We start from the raw sequence: 18,978 nt of genomic DNA, 5'->3' as shown, positions 1-18,978 counted from the left end.
CATGTAGCTTGGGCCTATTGTCCAAACCTTAGCACTTCACCCTGCACAGCCATCAGAGACCATAATTTTGTGCCAACTGATGACCCAGCTGAGGTCTGAACAGTCAGCCTAGTTGCAAAATGTCATGTCTGCTATGGCTCTTACCTAGTACTGTCAGATCCTACCTGCACAAATATTTTAATGCTTATAAAGGATTCTCTAAATACATACAGAAAATACAACACTATGCAGACAGAAAAGCTATCAGCAACTGGAAATACAGGGAGAGACTGCAGGAAGACCTCAACAATCAAAGTATTTCTAATAAGGCCTGGGGAGAGGTAGAAGTTTCAGCCTTGCCAGCTTGGCCATTTTTCACAGAATGAAAGAACTTAGCAGAAAAGAAGAAAAGATTAGTTGTATCACCATTATTACCACCCTGCTAAAGCAAGAGCATTTCTTATCTGGAATTCTTTTTACTGCCTCCTTTCTGCCATGTCTAATGCATTTATAATGTGGTATGTGCCTACTAAGTCATAAACTCATAGAAGTTATCTACAGCATTCCCTTCTTCTGCCACAGCAGAGCAGAACACACCAGCAAGGAATATCTAATTTTAAGGTCTCCCTCAGAGACTGTGTAATGTGCCTGATTTTGTGGTTATTCAACCAGATCCTCTCTCATAAAACTGGCCACTGGCACAATCATTGAGGTGTCAGCGCCAGGCCATGAGGTTGCTGGGAATACATTTATGTCCTCCCAAGAATACAGTATTTCCTGACAACAAGCTCATTTACAGATGTGTCAAACTCAAGACAAAACTCAAGAGGCTTCATGTTTATTGAAACTTTCCATCATTACATCAATAAAGGAGAGAGGGGAAAACAAAATTGCTAAAGACTCTGGCAGAAAGTATTGATGCTTGGCTGGAACAGTATGTGTCTCTAAATCAGTGGCCTCAGCCTGCAATACCAGAAATTTGGTAACCTAGACGTAACTTTTACAACATGGAACTTGTAAATAATTTACATTTCTACTAGTTAGCATAGTGGTCATGGAAAAGAAATGCGATTTCCATGGGAAGCCCATAAGATGGGCTTTAAAGCTGAACACTGTTATGGGAAACCCTGAGGCCTACAAAACAAATACGTTGTGAAATAATAAATGAAGAATTGCTCCTGCCTTGAATTTCTGCTGATGGGCACTACCAGTGGCAACTCAGGGAGCTTTGCAACATGCTGCTGGATTCCAGATTTATGAGGAAATCCACATCTGCAGAGAGAAGATAGGCAACCTCTGTGGATGAAACTGTTCTGCTGCAAAGCCATTTGCGGACTATGAACAAATAAATGCTTCCAAACCACACCAAAATCCAAACTGTAACTGCATCCTGCTGTTCTATTTGGGTTTCCTTCTATTTCAGTTAACTGAGAAGAACCTGACAGTTCTGCAGCAACAGAAGGACAGAATGGGAAAGCAGCAGAGGGGGGAGCTGCCAGGGCTTTTGTCTCTGTGAAGACAGGATGGGGAGGGGGCAGCAAGCAGGGTTGCTGATTGATATCACAGTCTCTGACAAACAGAAAGACTCAAAAGCAAATCTATTTTTGTCCCTGTCCTTGCAGCTGCTGTCCCCTGCACCAGTGTCTACTGTCTGGAGTAACAACAGAGAGGTCCAATTGCTGGACATATGCACTAACTGCAGGCAGCCCTGAAATTCTCCTCAACATTGGCATTTAAATATTGCCTCTAGATCAGATTCAGTGTGCAACATTCATGGGCTTCACATGTCCCTCCTGCCCTCCAGCAAACACAGTTACTGGGCAATGTATTTTTTATTTTGAATTCTGGTCCTGCTTCTTGGGTGAGTGAGAAGGGTGCTAGGGGGAGCCACCAGAATGTCTCCTGGTTCACACACAGTGCCAGCACTTACTTTCCCATACGTGTGGGAAAATTGAGGGATTGGCACATGTTAAGTGCAAAAAGAGTTAAATCCACTTTGCCCTTAAAGACATCATGGCCACTTCAGACCATTCTGCATTGCCATAGCACTTGAAAAGAGGAAAATGCACCTTGATTATTTTTAAAACTCTTTTGAGGATCCACGATGGTATAAATTTTATTGTGATATCTGAGGGTTCATTTATCCAGGACGGCAGTTAGGAACTGCTGGTATTTTTTAGCATAGCTATGGCTAAACAGGTTGCAGTAAGCTTTCTCCATGTGCTAGACAGACCTTCTGCCAACTTTCAGAGAGAAGACTTCAGGATAAGGAGACTAAGCATTCAGCCTGATTTGGCTACCACACTGATTAGGGAGAAAAATACCGTGTCCACACAGCTCGCGGGAAATGTGCTTGAGCGCCACTGGCAGTAGCAATCACATTTAGTACAGTCGTATTTCCATTACAGAGGGTCTTCACTCCAAAATTTATGTATGACTTAATTCGATTATTTTTCTTCCCCATTTCTGCCTGACAAACTGTACTTGCTAGGCCCCTGGCTGGAAATCCATGCTAATCAACTTAACGCCTGGTAGATAAAGCAAAGGTTTTTTCCCTGTGTTGTCAGCAAACCACATTTCATGACTATACTCAAGCCTCTGCTAACTAAGGTCACTGGCACCTTTTCAAAATCCAGGAGCAAGTTACAAGAACAGGAAAAAGCTGCAGCTTGAGCAAAGACAGAAAATGCCAGCGGAGGAGCTGCTTGCACCGGCACTGGAGTGTGGGGGGTATGGGGGAGGCCAATGGCTCTATGTGATGTTTATGCAAATGGATTTGTTGATGGATTTTATCCTCCCACACTCAAATGACAGTTTTGATTATTTTAACTACAGAATTTTGTTTCCTGCATCAAGCAAACTAAATACTCAGCAACTGCCAGACTATTAAGCAAATGGTATGAGATGCATTGATTCTGCAGCAGTAACAATCTTACATTTTTACACAGGCTTAAGTGTCACTAGGCACACTAAAAGTTGCACCTATGAAAAAAGCACTTCAGGAATGGAACACCACAGCTGCCCGAGAGGCCATTCCATCAGGAAAGAGGGTGCAAACACCAGAAAAGCAAAATACACTCTTCCCAGCCAAAATTCTTAGTAGCATAGTTCTAAACACAATAACCAGATAAGATATTAGATAGCCATGTCTTAGAAAACGTGGAACAACTATGGAAACAGTGAATATCCTTGTCATGAAGTTTACCACATACCTGGTGCAGTGAAAAGTGCTGCACAAAGAACTAACCAGTTAATATATAGCTGTACTGAAAGCTTTGGCTTAAAACCTGGCTGTTGATAAAAGCAGTTTGTCGAGACATCAATTTTCTCTCTAGTTGAAAATCTAATGCTTCACACGTCATCTGTAATTGAACTGTGGCTCTACTTACATATTCAGGAGGCAAATGCGCATCTCAGTCATCAGAATCACTGCAATTCCCACCCCTGTAATTCCTACCCAAATTCTAATCTGCGACTAACCCTCTTAACCAAAGATCACACTTCAAATCTTGTCTTCACTAAAGGTTCTCTGCATGTCCTCAAGCAATTCACGTCACTGTTTTGTGTCTCATATTCTTGCCTGAATACGGACATTCCTGACATTGTGAGGGTTTCTTAGGGATACAGTTAATCTGAATTTTAGAGAACCTCAAGGAGAATGGAGCAGAGTACCATGTGAGGACTTTCATCAACTGAAGAACAACAGCAAAGAGAGGGGAAGATCAGAAGAACTTTGATCCTTACAGGAAAAATCTGTGATCACTCTTAAAATCACATGAGGGTAAGAGCGAAGGCTCAGAACTAAACCTCACCCTGGCCCTACAGAACAAGTCATGTTTCTGGTGAAGGAAGCTGCTTACCGCCTGAGTGCGTTTGTCAGTTCAGCAGTCAGTTCACTCTCATCGTACGGTCTCAGCTCAGCTAGTGTTAACGGTGTTGCGGTGCCATCACTGCATTCCTGAGAAATGAGGAAACGCCATCTAATTTGAAGTTACTTACCAGCTTAATGGGAAAACTCTGAAAACCTGAAGTAGTTCACAGCTACTTTTAAAATGGAAGTGAAATAAACATCATAATGTCACAACAACATGGCAGTGTATCAACATACCAAGAAATGGACTAACAGATTAACACTTTGCAAATCCTTCTAAATGTTTCCTAAGTCACCACAGCTCACTGATTTGCAGAATTCTGCTACAGAGTGCGTAACTGCTGGTGCCTTATATTACTTTCTGACACCACACTTGAAACAAAGAAGCACTGGATCAAACCACTCAGAAACAAATAAGAAAGACAGTTCTACACTAGTTCTGGATTTTGTTTTTAAATGTATTACTGAGGTCTTCTGGGGACACAGCACTGAAATAACAGGATTAAAGCTTTTCCAGGTATCACTATTTCTTCATGCAAATTATTAAAGTAAAGGTAGAAATCTGTTTGTTTTCCGTTATACTAAGGGGGGAAAAGTCTTCATTCTCAAATCATTACAAACTGTTAGACTTGGAAGAGCCTGACATTACATTGCTCTAACTGCTTCATTGAAATAAGCTCTATTTTTTCATATTTTGTGTTTGGAGTAGGGGGAGGACAGCATTTTGCTTAGCCTCACTGCTTCCAGTGAGTGGCAACAGGCAAGACATACATCTTCAACCACAGAAGCTTGTATGTTTGGCAAGAATAGCTTTGTTGTACTCCTCCCCAAACTGACAACCTTATTTTAGCCCAGGCTTAACAGTAATTCTGCAAAGTCTTCACAACTCACAGCATGGAAAGAACCACCTAACAACTGGAAAAAAGAGGTACATACTGACAAAGGAGAATGATTAACATGCTGAAGACTGCTGTAGAGAGGGGAGGTGTACAATAAATCATGTTTACGCTGATTTTGGAAACCTGACTCCTGACCTTGCCCAATTTGTCTTTGCTTCCGCTGCTGGTTGAGCTGAGAGACCTCATTCTCTGCTCTTTATGCTCTTCCACTTCAGACTTCAAGTGCTCAATATGGACGAGGTACGCCTGTTCCTGGGCCTCTCGCGTGCTCAGTTTCAATTCCAATGCCTTCTTCTCCTTCTCTAGCAAGTAAAGCTGTGCCTTGAGCTCTGCCATCTCCTCCTGTTGAAGAAACATTATCAGCATGCTGCTTCACAGGAATACATACCTAAAGGAAAATGAGGTTAAACAAGGTTTTCATCCACTCCTATTACTTGAGTGTTCTTTCCGTGCAGAACACTATCAGCATCCAGAAGACTTTTTATAATCACATATTTGTCAAAAGACTAGTATAACTTGAGACTAAGTATGATGAGCTGTGCCATCCCTTTATCAGCCTCAGAAACAAGCTCAGAGGCAAGACAGCAACTAACGTGGTGCTGAAACTGGAGTATCAGGGATCTGAGCGGGTTGCCACAGCTGCTGAAATTGCTTTGGTTCTACCTTACCCTTCAGAGACCATTGCCCTATAAACAGGAGTGTCTTGACTTTCTTGTCAATGCCAGATTCCAGTTTCTTATTGATACATAAGAATTAGAGTTGGTTTACCTCATTAAAGTGGAGTAGGTTTGAGGGACTAGGACAGCAAACACTGATCACATATTCCTGCCTCATAATACCAGCCTCTGTGGTAGAACGAGATAGTCAAAAAGGGCAACTGGGTATAGCACCATTAGGTGTCCATTTTTGATTTCCCTCTGCTAGAGGGCCAGAATCCCAACTATAAACAACTGGAGGCTAACAAAATTGCACTCACTTACAGTCTTCCATAAATATGATCCACTGAAGATCTGGATCCACTGGTACCTCACAGAAAGAACTCAACTCTGAGAGCTAGTTCTTTTGTGTAGTTCTTCTGTCACTCTGATTATTTATGACAGGGCTGTCAACTATTGTAACACAACAACTGCTATTTGGGGAGAGACCTCTGCTTTAACATCTGCTCTGACAGTGGCTGGGCAGAAGTGTAAGAACATGGCATGAGTGCAGTGACCCTTCTTTCAGCACTTGCTCCCAGCCTCCCATGAAAAGCAGCTGGTAACCTGAACCAGAAGGCTTTTTGTGTTTGACAACATTTCAGAAGTTTCTTCCATGAAATGTTTAGTTATTTTCTGAACCCAGGAAAAGCCAGCACCCACAAAACATTTAACAAGACAGTCCTAAAACATAATTTACATTATGTGTTAAAAAACCACCAAACAAAAAACTGCTGAAACAAAAAAAACCAACCCAAGCCAGAATCATGTTCTCACTGTTGACCTTGCCGTGCCCTAAGTCACCTTGTGTGTGAACACTGAGTTCATGAAGCCCTCTTCTGTATTACAGTTCAGTCCTAGACTTGTTCACTGTGCAAACACCTCTGAAAGATAAAAGTTTCTTGTTGCGTGGCCAGCCTCAGAACAAATCACTATTTTTAAACAAAAAACCATATTCTAGTCACAAAAATATCAAAAGTATCTTACCTCATCCTTCAAAAATAACGTTCTTTGTATTCTATCCATTATTAACAAAGATCATACAAACACAAATCTTAGCACATATTTAGACTAACTTTTTGTGTAGAAGAGAATCCACATTCCTACCAAAAATTTGCTGTCTGGATCACAGCAGTGATCACAGGTGTAGCAGTGCACACAGGTGTAACAGAGTTAGAACCAGCATATAGTAATCACAGGCAATCACTGGCTTATTCAGAATTGCCAACCATGCAAAACTAAAATCCATATACTAAAACACCCTCAGGCTTGGAAAGGTTTGTATGAGATTTAAAATCATTCATTTATTCATATACTTGTTTGTGAACTGAAGGTTAGAAGCACATTCAGTTCTATTCAATGTGGCTTACAGAAATTCAGTTGTTAGGCAAACTTACCACTAATTTCTTCTGTAAATGGTAAAAATGTAAATAATACTGATAAATAATGATGAGGAAATTTAGTTATATGAGTTGAACTAGATTGTCTGGTATACTTAAGTGTATGCATTTAGCTTCTTAAGCCTCTGTTTCTAAAGCCAATAATCTACTTAGCCTGTTTAGTGAAGGCTGAGAAGTAATTTGAGCAGAGTATTTTGGCACTTATGTGAATAGAAGATACTCTTGACAGAGGGCTATCTATGTGGGAAAGTAATGACAAGATCTTCCCAGCTAGGCAAATTCAGCCTAGAAATAAGGGACATTTATTTCCTAAAAGAAAAAGGTGAATTTAACCATTGCAACAATGAATCTGTGGAACTGGTATTTCCCATCACCTAAAACTTCTAACTTATGACTGGATGTTTGTTTGTACTACATATCCTAGCTCAAAATAGATTTGAGAATCAATGGTGAACTCCTTTGTTCATGAAGGCAGTAAGCTTAGACCATCATATATGAATTCGCAAGTCTGCACCCTGTCCCAGAAGACATATCATGGACTCCAAAAGCATCCCCCATACATTAGTTTTCTCATGTCAAGACAATGTGACTTTGAAGTAGAAAAGCAAAGACAAAGCAGGGGAAAAGTTGCAGAACTGTCAGCCAGTGTTTTACAGAGGCTCCCAGGGAAGGAACAGGAAGGAATGGAAAGGTTGAAGTTAAAAATTAAAACTACAGTTGAGGATTCTGATATGGACACATACAATCTGTAAGGCAGGGTGGCAACAGTAACATCTCATGTGGGAAAATTTAAGTAGCCCAGGTTTACTTAGAGAGTTAACTAGTCTTTACATATGCAGTAATTTTTTCCATGAAAATATGTTTTCTAAAGATAGCTTCTAAATTTCATTTCAATGACATGTATATTTATGATCCTTTTTTTTTTTTTTTCTAATTACAGGATGCTGGTGAAACATTTTGCAGTTTAACATATTTACTTCTTCAGAGTGTGTGCCTAAAGCACAAGTGGCATTTACAAAATGAAACCCTGAAGGAGGAGGTAGCAAGTGGTCACTCTTTCAGTTGATTGCAGAAGACTTATACAACGCAAGCAAATTCACAGTCTTCGAGTACAAAATCTAGCAGTCATTTCAGGACTAATTAACTGAATATTGAGGAATATTTTGTACTTGCAGTCATACTGTAATTCTGAACTTGGGTGAAAACTTGAATGAAAATTAAGCACTTCTGACGCAATATAATCAGAAACACCCAGCATCCTCAAAATTAAAATTTGTGTTGGATGTGGCCATGTCAGAAGAATAAAACAACAAGGACTCTTAGTGACAAAAAGTTCTGAAAGTCATGAAACGGGACTCCACGATGATCACAGTACACAAGGTGGAATATACCAGCCTTCAGAAGTAAAATAAATATCAGAGCAAATAAATGACATGCTCTAGTTAACTGTATTTTACTATATACAGCTATAAGAGCATGAAATGCTGTAACAAAGGTGGACAACAGGATTCTTAACATTTTCTGCAAAGACACTGTAGTCTCAAAGCACATTACGAGCAATATCATCACTACCTGTACACAAAAGAGAAAAAATTGTCAGTGTAGAAAGCTGAGACTTATCTAGATTAAGTCTCTTGAAATGCAGAAAGACTGTAAACCAAGAATTATTTACACCCATCAGAAGTAATCTCCTTGCTAACTGGGGCATGACAACAATTGACCTCAAAGCAACACCAGTGACTGCTGACAAACTGCAGATAAGAATATATTTGGAAACATGGTTAATTATTGCTTGAAGCAATGAATTGGATTTTACAGAAGTACTGGCGGACCACTAAGTCTTACACTCTGGATTAGTAAAAAAAATAAACACGGCAACAGAGAAACCATCCCCAAACCATCTTTCTATGGATCATTTTCATCAATAATGAAGAACTAATGGTGTAAAGGCATTTTCAGAACATTATCAGTGTAACACATAGATGCAAGAAGCAATATGAGCGATGTGGTGATCAGTTTTCACTGGAAGTCATAAATGAAAGGTGCCAAAAGATACAGCAGAGATTCCAACACAGACACAAGTTTCAGGAAGACAGCAGCAAGTCATAAGACTCAGCAATGCAGGAAATCCTTGAATAACTCAATCAAGTGATCAATAGAGTTCTCTATTCTTAGAGAGGCCAGGAGAGGAGGAAGCAGAACTGACATCCTGGACTTCTAAAGGGCTGACTTTGAATTGTTTAGGCAACTTCTGGACAGGATCCCTTGGGAGATGGTCCTGAAGGGTATAGGGGTCCAGGAAGGCTGGACACTCTTTCAGAAGGAAGTGTTAATGGCTCAGGAGCAGGCTGTCCCCCAGTGCTGTAAGAGAAGCTGACACAAGAGAAGACCATCCTGGCTAAACAGGGAGCTTTGGCTGCAACTTAGGGAGAAAAAGAGAGTTTACGGCCTGTGGAAGAAGGGGCTAGCCACTCACAGTGATTACAAAGAGGCTGTGAGGCTATGCAGGGTGGAAATCAGGAGGTCTAAAGCCCAGCTAGAAATTAATCTGGCTTCAGCAATCAAGGATAACAAGAAATGTTTCTATAAGTATGTCAACAGCAAAAGAAAGACCAGGGAGAGCCTCCATCCCCTGCTAGATGCAGGAGGAAACATGGCAACGAGTGATGAGGAAAAGGCTGAGGTGCTTAATGCCTTCTTTGCCTCAGTCTTTAATAGCAAGAGTAGTTGTACTGAGGGAATCCAGCCTCCTCAGCCAGAAGACAGAGACTGGGAGAATGACCCCCCGGCATTCCAGGAGGAGTTAGTCAGTGACCTACTGCATCACATAGACATACACAAGTCTATGGGACCGGATGGGATACACCCGAGGGTGCTGAAGGAGTGGCTGGGGGACCTGAGCAACAACCATAGATACTAACAAGATAGCACATTCTCTTGGGAATAAAGCATGCAAAGTGTAGCTGTGCCTTTTGTAATTCTTTATGCATAGAAGAAAGCCAGAAGTTTTCAACTTCTGCAGCAGAAGAGCACTTACCAACAAAATCCATTCCAAGCTTTGACAAACTTGAGTTTTCACCATATCCCTTTCAGAAACCTAGGGATTTCCTCCAGTTGTGAATTCCAGCAAAGTACAACAAATTATAATGAATAACAGTACTGTCACTTTTTCTGTACCAGAAAGGACTGAAGGTGACTTCAGCCACCTGTGTAAAATGTGTGTCTACTCCAGTATGAACTGCACACAAACCAATCGAAGAAGAAAAACTTCCTCTTCTTCTACGGATAATTCCTGCAGTGAAAACCCAATGTGCTAGGTCCACCCAAAAGTTATGAGTGGACACCATATGTCAAAAACAAGTTAGATGATCATTTAGTGAACAAAAGGATTACCAGCACTCAAAACTGCCAGAAATTATGATATGCAACTGTTAGTGTTCTTGCCAGGTCAGGGAATGCAACAGCACTAATCAGATGAGATAGCTCTGCAGATTGCCTTTACCAATTTAAAGATAGAGGAAGAATCATGTACAGGAGATTTCAGGGAAGCTCTGGATGCAAAAGAGAAGAAGAAAGTGTGGTATCTGAAATATACATCTAATGATCTATAAATGTCTTCCAGTACATCCTGCATGCTCTAAATATGGAGAATATATTGTTGACCACAATATATTCAAACAACTAACATAACTAAATCCTCTGACTGACAGTAGGCAATCTTTTCTTCTGAACTGCAAATATTGAATGCATTATTGCAAAATTGTATTTGTCATCATGGAAGAGCAGCACCACTAAGAACATAATTATAACTAAGCTACCAGTTAGCCAGCAGTAGCACATCTGAACAAAAATCTGTACTTTAGAAGCTTATTAAACTATTAGGATTTGCTCTCCCACATGATACCATCATCTGATATACCTGCCATTAGTTGACTAAAACAGGACTCATTAACATGCAGAAATTAAACTTATGTAAACTGAACCAAAACGAGACAACTTCTAAATGCAGACATGCTCTTGTATTGCCTTTTATACGTCCCTATGTTTTAGTTCACCTCTCTCTCTACAACTACCTGAAAGGACACTGTAGAGAGGTTGGTGCTGGTCTCTTCTCACAGGTAATTAGCAATAGAACAAGAGGGAATGGCTTTAAACTGCAACAGGGGAGGTTTAGACTGGACATTAGGAAAAAATTTTTCACAGAAAGAGTGGTCAGACAGTGGAATAGGCTGCCCAGGGAGGTGGTGGAGTCACCATCCCCGGATGTGTTTAAGGGTCATTTGGATGAGATGTTGGGGGATATGGTGTAGGGGAGAACTTTGTAGGGTAGGGCTGATGGTTGGACTCGATGATCCCAAGGGTCTTTTCCAACCTGAATGATTCTGTGATTCTTAAAGTCAATACAGAAGCCAGATTTAAAATTATATAAGCTTCATACCTGGTCAATAAAAGTTAGTTTTTCTAGATCACATCTTTAGAACTGGAAGTATAAACCAGGCTTGAGGGACCAGAGTTTTCCCTGAAAACCTCTTACTGTAAGTCATTACACACTGCATTCTTTGCTCAGGCTCTGAACTGAGCTACAGATTGCAACACAGTGCCTAGAACAGCTCTGGACTTAGACACCAACCATTGGAGAGCATTAGGGATGATAGCTTCTGACAGACCATTCCTCCTGCCATGGCAGTATTAAAAGGAGGCGAATTTGTTCTGCTTCAGTACACAAATATGCAAGATGCATATTTGCAAGCTTGTAAGTAAAGTAATGAATTGTCTCTTCGGAAGTGCTGTATCATGGTTTTGGTCACCCTCAAGCAACTCAGCTGCTGTATCTCTTAGAGAGTGCATCCGGTTTGTCAAGGAGACCGTTCCAAGTTTAGAGCCACAGATGAAGTCCTCGCCTAATTCAAAACACACATACCTCATCACTGTTACTGCACTGCCTTCTGTCACTTTCTGACTACTGGATTTTCATCCCTTTATTTGGTTCAATAAAGTTACCATTTATTACCCAGTGATCACTATCAAAGCCTCTCATATGTGTGACTGAGCATGTTTTATAGCACAGGGGCATTGTTAGCAGCACACTTAGCCTGTTAGATATAAATAAAATACCTTCATTGCCATAAGTTCCTGCATCAAGACCGCATTTTCCAGGTCTAGCCTCTGGCTGTCTCCACGAGGTTTAACATCATAACTAAGGGGATCAATGTGGATGCTTTCCAGCTCCAGCATTGTCAGTTTCACTGCTGCCCTGTCATTTTTCAACTGCTGGATGTAATCCTTCAGCCGCTGCTCATCCTCCTTCGTAAATTCTGTATCGCAACTGCTTGCAGTTGAGCTGGTAGTACTGCAAAGAGAAAGAGCGGTATTAAAAAAACGTCTGGAACAAAATCTATACTCCTACCTTAAACACGCTCCCAATATTTTATCAACAAATCTGAGTCTTACTTAAAAGTTCATAGAAAGGACACACATAGTGTGGACTGGACGTTGCAATGTTCAGAAGATGCAGAGGGGTGTGAAAAATTCAGAAAAAAATTAATACTCTAAGCTGCATGAGAAAATTGTATCATGTGATGAAAACTCTACAAAGTCAGATATTTAGTGACATGTAACAGAATTACTTTTTCTGAAATGGTGTCTTCTGGAACAAGTCTTCTTTTTAATTAAAAAAAAAAAGCGCTACTTAAGGTTTCTTAGCAATACACTAGCAGGGCAAGCTTCTCTCTGCTCTCAGTGGGTCTTCATCTTCTTTAGGAAGAAGTATCTGCTAAGAAAAAAGAATCGGCCCAGATCTCATTTATCTCTGCTGATGGCGATACCAGCTATCATCTCAAATATTTTTTAATGGATGCTGGCAGATTTCAATTCATCTTTCAATTTCAATGCACCTTTCAATTCATGTTAAGGTGTATTCCTTAGTACACTGCCATTCCTTCAGGGCTGGAGGGGTTTAGAACCAACCTATAAGTTAGCAGGATTTTTAATAAAATGTCATCATCAGACATGGCAGTTCTTCTATCTACAGGCATCAAACAAATGACTGCCCATTAGTCTGCCCCATAAACGTTTACACAGAGATCGCAGAAAGGGAGAACTAATGTCTTAGAGCAAGGTGGCTCAGTGCTGCCTACCCACCTAGATGCATGCCAGTGCTGCAGGGGGCCGAGACCGATACAGCCAAAGCATTCTGGGGCTGAATATAGTTGCAATATCACTAAAAGGAAAATAAAATGCCACGTTGTTTCTATAACCTCACTCAAAGCTGCCTGCTGTCTCCCGAGGTCCTGTAATCAGCTGCTGGGTGAGGGATAAGTCATCCATTAACTGTGCTTGTCTGGAATGCTAGATGATCTCAGTTTTCAACAGGGGAATAAATCACTTTCAGTATCAAATTGCACTGCTGTTCAACATTTTGGTAGGAAGAAAAAAAGCCCCATCCGCTACATGCTGTGAGAGTCAGGATGATGTCCTAAAATATATTATGGATGTGAAAAAGGGGAAGCCTATCAAGATAGGCTTGATTTTTCTCTTTTCTTTTGGTTCTACTTCAGTTAAAGCTACATTGATTTTTAAGTGCCTCAACTAACTGCCAATGTTGCCACATATTCCAAGCACAGCCTTGGAGGAGACGGAGAATTGACAGGTCTACAAAGATTTTTTCAGAATCCTTCCCCCTCATGAAATATCACATTACAGTTCCTTACTATAGTTCTCTGTCAATTTCCCATTATTCCTTCCTTTTCTTAGGGATAATAGGTGCCATATTTACCACAAATGTAAACTGCTCTGTGCTGTTGTTTCCATCCATTTCCATCTTCAGTGAAGCTAAAAACACCTGGTACCTACATTACATAGAAACCCTTTCAGATTGAAACAAGTTTTTGTTCACACTTAGTTCTTCCTAAGAGAACCTCTAAACACTTAATAAATCTTGCTTTACTGAGTCTAGAGATACCTCTCTGAAGTAGATACTGATATAAAAATCATGGGGATAGACAACATGAGAAATACTTAATTCTGTACTGAAATTATGTTGCAAATTTCCTCAGCATGCAAAGACAGCAATTGCACAGCTTTTCTGGATTAAATGTAAAACATCTGTTGTTGGAGGAAGGACAGATTTTGAAGCCTACACAGGCTTCAAATCTTGGGACACAAAGAGCTCATCTCAGTTTTTGCTTGCAAAGGAAAGAAAACCTAGCTTTCCTGCTGGGAATGAAACCTGAGCAAAAATGCTGAAAGTCTATTGTTAATGTTGTGTTAGACCTTGTACTCACTGGATATTCACAGATTTTGGCTCTTAAAGGTCCACGGCTATGCATGTATATTTTAGAGGAGAGCAGTCCAAACTGAGGAAGGCAGTCTGGGTTGTTGCCAGTGATACTCAGGCTGCTTTTACTTTAGTCCTGGCTGCCTGCCTGCCTGCCTGTCTGCAGCTGAGTTGGTCCTCTGGTGAATTGCTAGCAAGCTGCTCTTTTTTTTTCTTTTTTTTTTTTAAGAAGGTGAGGAGAGCTTAGCAAGGAAACTGTCTCAGCCAGCACACAAAGGGACAAGAACCTTCCCTCTCCCTGTACATTAAGCAGCAAGACCCCACCCAGAAGACTGGAAGCAGTATGGGTTGCAGAAAGCCAGGAGACAAAGCCCACTTTGGACTGTTGTAAAAATGAGGCTGCACGATTAGGGATGGAAACAATGCAGCAGTGTTTCTGAACTCCTACAGCACAGCTCTGCCAGGGTGTGTTCCCCCAAAAGCCCCTCCATACAGCTCTCCACAGCCTTAATGCCAGTCCATTGCTGCTCTGTTTAACAGCCCACAGCTGGTAAGCATATGAATTTCACATATTGCTCTCCCTTCTAACAGCAGTCAGGACAAAGGAGAACAGACTGACAGAATGCATATATAGTATAACGCATCCATCCAAAAAACACATGAAACCGTTGCAAAAGATGTGCAGTTTCTCATTTCTCAAGCATGTAGGTCAGGATAGAGAAAGGATCACAATTTCATCACACCTGGAGGGAATACAATATCAATCTGCTCATTCTCACTGCTGCTGTATTCAGAACACGCAAAGAGAAATGTTTGTCCAACTCACTTCACCCCTCAAGTCTTTTACAATGATGTCATGCATGGATGATGTCAAATTAATTTTCATATACAGTCTGTGGAAAACATGCAGATTGGTATAGTATAACATGCAGTCTTATTTGCTGTCATGCATGCATGTGTTTGCATGTGCATGTGTGTGTGTGTAAAATCCAGTGGATGGATACAAATGAGGCTTCCAACAGTGCCTCAGAGTAACAACTTCTGTACACTACAAAATTTTGTCCGTAAAACCCTGTAAAAGCTTCAGTTCATAAATCTGCAATTCAGCAATGATGCAGATAATACAAAAGTTGATAGAACTAAAAGCTGTCAGAATTGAATCCACAAAACTTGCTTGAATGTCTGCATGCAACCTCAAAGAATGCATTTGATACGCAGTATACATGGGCCAACTATCTTCTAGATGAATGTTGTGGCTTGAGATCTGAAACAGCACAATGCGAAAAGATAGTAACTTCCTAAGAAACTGAACAACACTTCAGACAGCCAAAAGACTAACAGTGAATTTGGCTAAAATCAGAACCTTTGGTGAAACCACCCTGCTTCCTTCTGAGTCTAGTTCAGTCCAGCAATGAAGTGTTACACAGATAACATTAAGATACCCGTTGGGTAATTTCTAAATAATTTGTACGCTTCAGCCAAGATAATTTTGTCTGTCAGCTACCTATCTGAAATCTGAGGTGATTCTGACGAGAGTTATAGTCCTACATTTGGCTGAGTTGAGATATTTTGTGACACAGCTTAATACTAAGAAGAATTCCCTTTGCATACAAGAGAGCAGATCTTTCCCCCCATAAATCCAGATAGATGTAATGCTGAGCTTACTAGCACTGCAGGGAATAAAATCCAGTTTTCAGTCCTTCTCTTTTGTTTCTTTCTTTTTAATGTGCAAGCAGTCAAACCTTGTTGGCAATACATGTTCTGTAGTTAGCTTCTGTCCATTTAAAATAATTATAACCTCCAACTACACTGCAGACCTATTTCTATTCTCAAAAAATGAACTGGCAACATTATTGTGCTGCTGTCAGACAAATGAGTCGATATGCTTGCTATTATTTTTATTCACTTCACCAGTAACAACCTCTGTGATGCTCTTTCATTGCATTGCATTTCTTTTCATTTCAGTCTTAAAGACTCAGTCACAGTCTTTCACCACTTGTCACTAGTGGCTCACCAAGCATTTATTTATTCTCGGTAATGTGTTCAGTGATCTGACATTCAGAATCTCATTTGAAATCCCAAAGCTAAAGATGGGTCAACAATTCTGCTGTAAGTCCCTATTCTACAGGATTTTGAACAGCAGGGAAAACTACGCATTTGTCACAGGTCTCAGAAAAGGAGTTTTCATCATCCCACTACCACTTTACTCAGCTGGTTTCAAAGGGAAAAGGTAGCAATACATATCTCAAACTAAAAGCCTGCAACACTAAAACAGCTATGGCAAAAGATCAGTCCTGCAGATTTGGAGTATGTTTGAGCCACACAATGTAAAAATGTTTTCATTTCAGTGTAGTGGTCCCCAAATGGTGGTTTACACAGCACCCGCTGGTGATGTGGGCTTGTTCTACTCCCCAGTTTTATAGACTGTCAAGTTCTTTAAGACACATAAAAAACATTAAGCCTGTAGGAACAGCTAGAAATCCACAGCCTGCTTTACTATCTCTGCTTGGATTGCTTTTGTAATGGAAAAATTAAAGGAAATGGAAATCACCAACAACAATGAATTATAGAGGGCTGGAGGTCTGTGGCAATGGGACGTCTGTGTAGAGCAGCAGGGAGCCAAGTGACAAGGGAGCACGCATGAATGGGTTGAGAGAGCCAGCAATATAGACAGGGTAAGTCCAAAAAGTAGGAGTAGGGTCCTGGAGAGAAACAAAAAGGATCCAGATGATAGGGAAAGGGGAGTTAAAGACAAAATCTTCAATTTTTTAAACCCTAGATAGAACATTTACTGACAGAAATATGGAAAATGTGTGCCTTTTGAACTAACACAGACTTTCCATCTATGGGCTGGCACAGTGTGTCATGTGTCTGTAAGCTGAAGAGGGGATGCCTCTATTTTGAGACAGAGTCCACAGGAAGGAGAGATCTGAAAACCCCTCTACCATGTATCACTTGAACACAACAGAAGGAGGGAAGATTTGTATCTCATGGAGAAACTAAAGTTTCAGAAATATTTTCACTGATATGTATGTTTAGACAAAGACAATTTACACTGGATGTGAGGGGAGGGGAGATGGACAACAATGTGTAAGTGATGACCAGATCAGGATGCCCATATGACAAGTTCCCCGACTTGCTATGTGCCCTTCAGGTGAGTGAGAGCAGCTTTTCTCTCTTATGTTTCATATATATCAAAGCAGATAATAATAGTTACCTTATTCAGTACAGTATCTTGTTCCATGCCAGAAAAATTACCCTACAATGATAATGACTCAAGCTAAAACATCTCTCGCACACAGAAGCTTTCATGTTTGCATTTTCACATTTCATGACAGTCTATATTGACGAAATCTGAAATCCTATGCCATTTTAATCATACTCTGCTGAAACTTTATCTGCTCAGCCAATACATTACGTGCACACATACGCAGACTGCCAGCTGACCACCAAAAGTTCACGGTAAACAATGAGCATGAGGGATGGTTTTCCTCCCCAAACACACACAACTCTCCCTTAGCCTCCTCCTCACAAAACCAAAAATGACATTCAACAAAGCAAGGACTGTAGACTACCAAACACTTTCAGTGAAAGACTAGGAGAACAAACAAAAAACACCTGGAAACAGCACCCCCACCCACAATTTCCCCCATCAATACTGGAAACTATCTAAATTGTTTTCAAGAAAAAAAAAAAACGCCTTGACTACATAACAGATACCTCACAAGGAAGAAAAACACTGAGACAGTTATGAACAACTGAAAATGACCCTTTCAAATAACAGAATGGAAAACAAGCTCAGCCTAGGTAGAGGTGTTGCTATGTGTGACCACTTAGAACATGTTCACATGTGGCTGTAGATAAGGCGTAAGTGCATGCATATTGAGGCAAGTCAAGTATTTTAAACAGCTTTGTATAACTGCTTTCCAAGGCCAGTAAATACTTTGGGTACAATGAGCAATCAATGTGTTACTAGCACAGATGCTGCCACATTAATTTCTGAATAAAGATACAGCTTTCTTGGACTGAAAGTGCCCCATAACACTTGTTTGAATAAAACGTTAAAATATACCTCAAATTTGGACCCTGTTCCCTCAAGTTACTTTTCTGCTCACTTTTTAGCTATTTCATGCTAGTCACATGGCAGGAAATAAGATCCTTTGGAGGAAGCATCAGCAAGAAGAGGAAATGATATAGTACTAAAATAAACTTCTGAAACTGTCAAAAAATGACAGCATTTGAATAAAGAACTGGCTCAAAAACTGAATTAAAATGAATTTTTAGAGTGAATCTGAGAAACCAAAATAACTTTTAAAAAGAAAAATGTTCATCTATATTTATCCAGGATACTTGCCAAATTCGTATCCATACACAAGCACACATATTCACTGCACAGAGTACAATTACACTGCAGGCAGGCAGCAACTCAAAATGAAGCTCCTAGCAGATGTATTTGAACTGGAACACTTCTGCAATAATAGCTCATTTCAGTTTCATTAATTTATAGGTCTTCAGAATAACTGCAATATCCAGCCTCTCCTGCAAGAATCCACTCTGTCATGATGTTCACTTGCCACTCCCCATGCAAAAGAATAGCATGGGAAGGAGGAATTTGGAGGGGGGGGCAAAGGGGAATGAGAAGGGAGAGGAAATGGTTTAAAACAAAATGGCTGGATTTGCAACATTGAGAAAACAATTCCTGAACACTCCAAAACACCAGTGGAAGCATACTTCTGATCTCTAGTTCTCCATACGTCTGTGCTGTCTGCATGCAATAGGTATGAATAAGAAGTACATGATTTGAGTTCCAATAAAATAGCAAGAAAGTCACTGAAGTAAAACAAACATAATGGCTTTG

The 18,978-nt window shown here is 40.4% G+C and overlaps 1 protein-coding gene across 4 annotated transcripts in view; it reads right to left on the bottom strand.

Moving 5' to 3' along the window:
- MCC (MCC regulator of WNT signaling pathway) overlaps window positions 1-18,978 on the bottom strand; it is a 217,678-nt gene that overhangs the window by 12,131 nt on the left and 186,569 nt on the right. For all 4 annotated transcript variants that reach the window (XM_074813511.1, XM_074813512.1, XM_074813513.1 and 1 more), the window contains 3 exons: window positions 11,960-12,194; window positions 4,885-5,091; window positions 3,840-3,937 (listed from right to left, as the gene is read on the bottom strand). In XM_074813511.1, coding sequence (XP_074669612.1) covers window positions 3,840-3,937; window positions 4,885-5,091; window positions 11,960-12,194 — 540 coding nt within the window. The remainder of the gene's footprint in view (window positions 1-3,839; window positions 3,938-4,884; window positions 5,092-11,959; window positions 12,195-18,978) is intronic.

This window comes from Strix aluco, chromosome Z (genome assembly GCF_031877795.1).
Source record: "Strix aluco isolate bStrAlu1 chromosome Z, bStrAlu1.hap1, whole genome shotgun sequence".
Lineage (NCBI taxonomy): Eukaryota > Metazoa > Chordata > Aves > Strigiformes > Strigidae > Strix > Strix aluco.
This window is presented reverse-complemented; position numbering and strand designations above follow the sequence as displayed.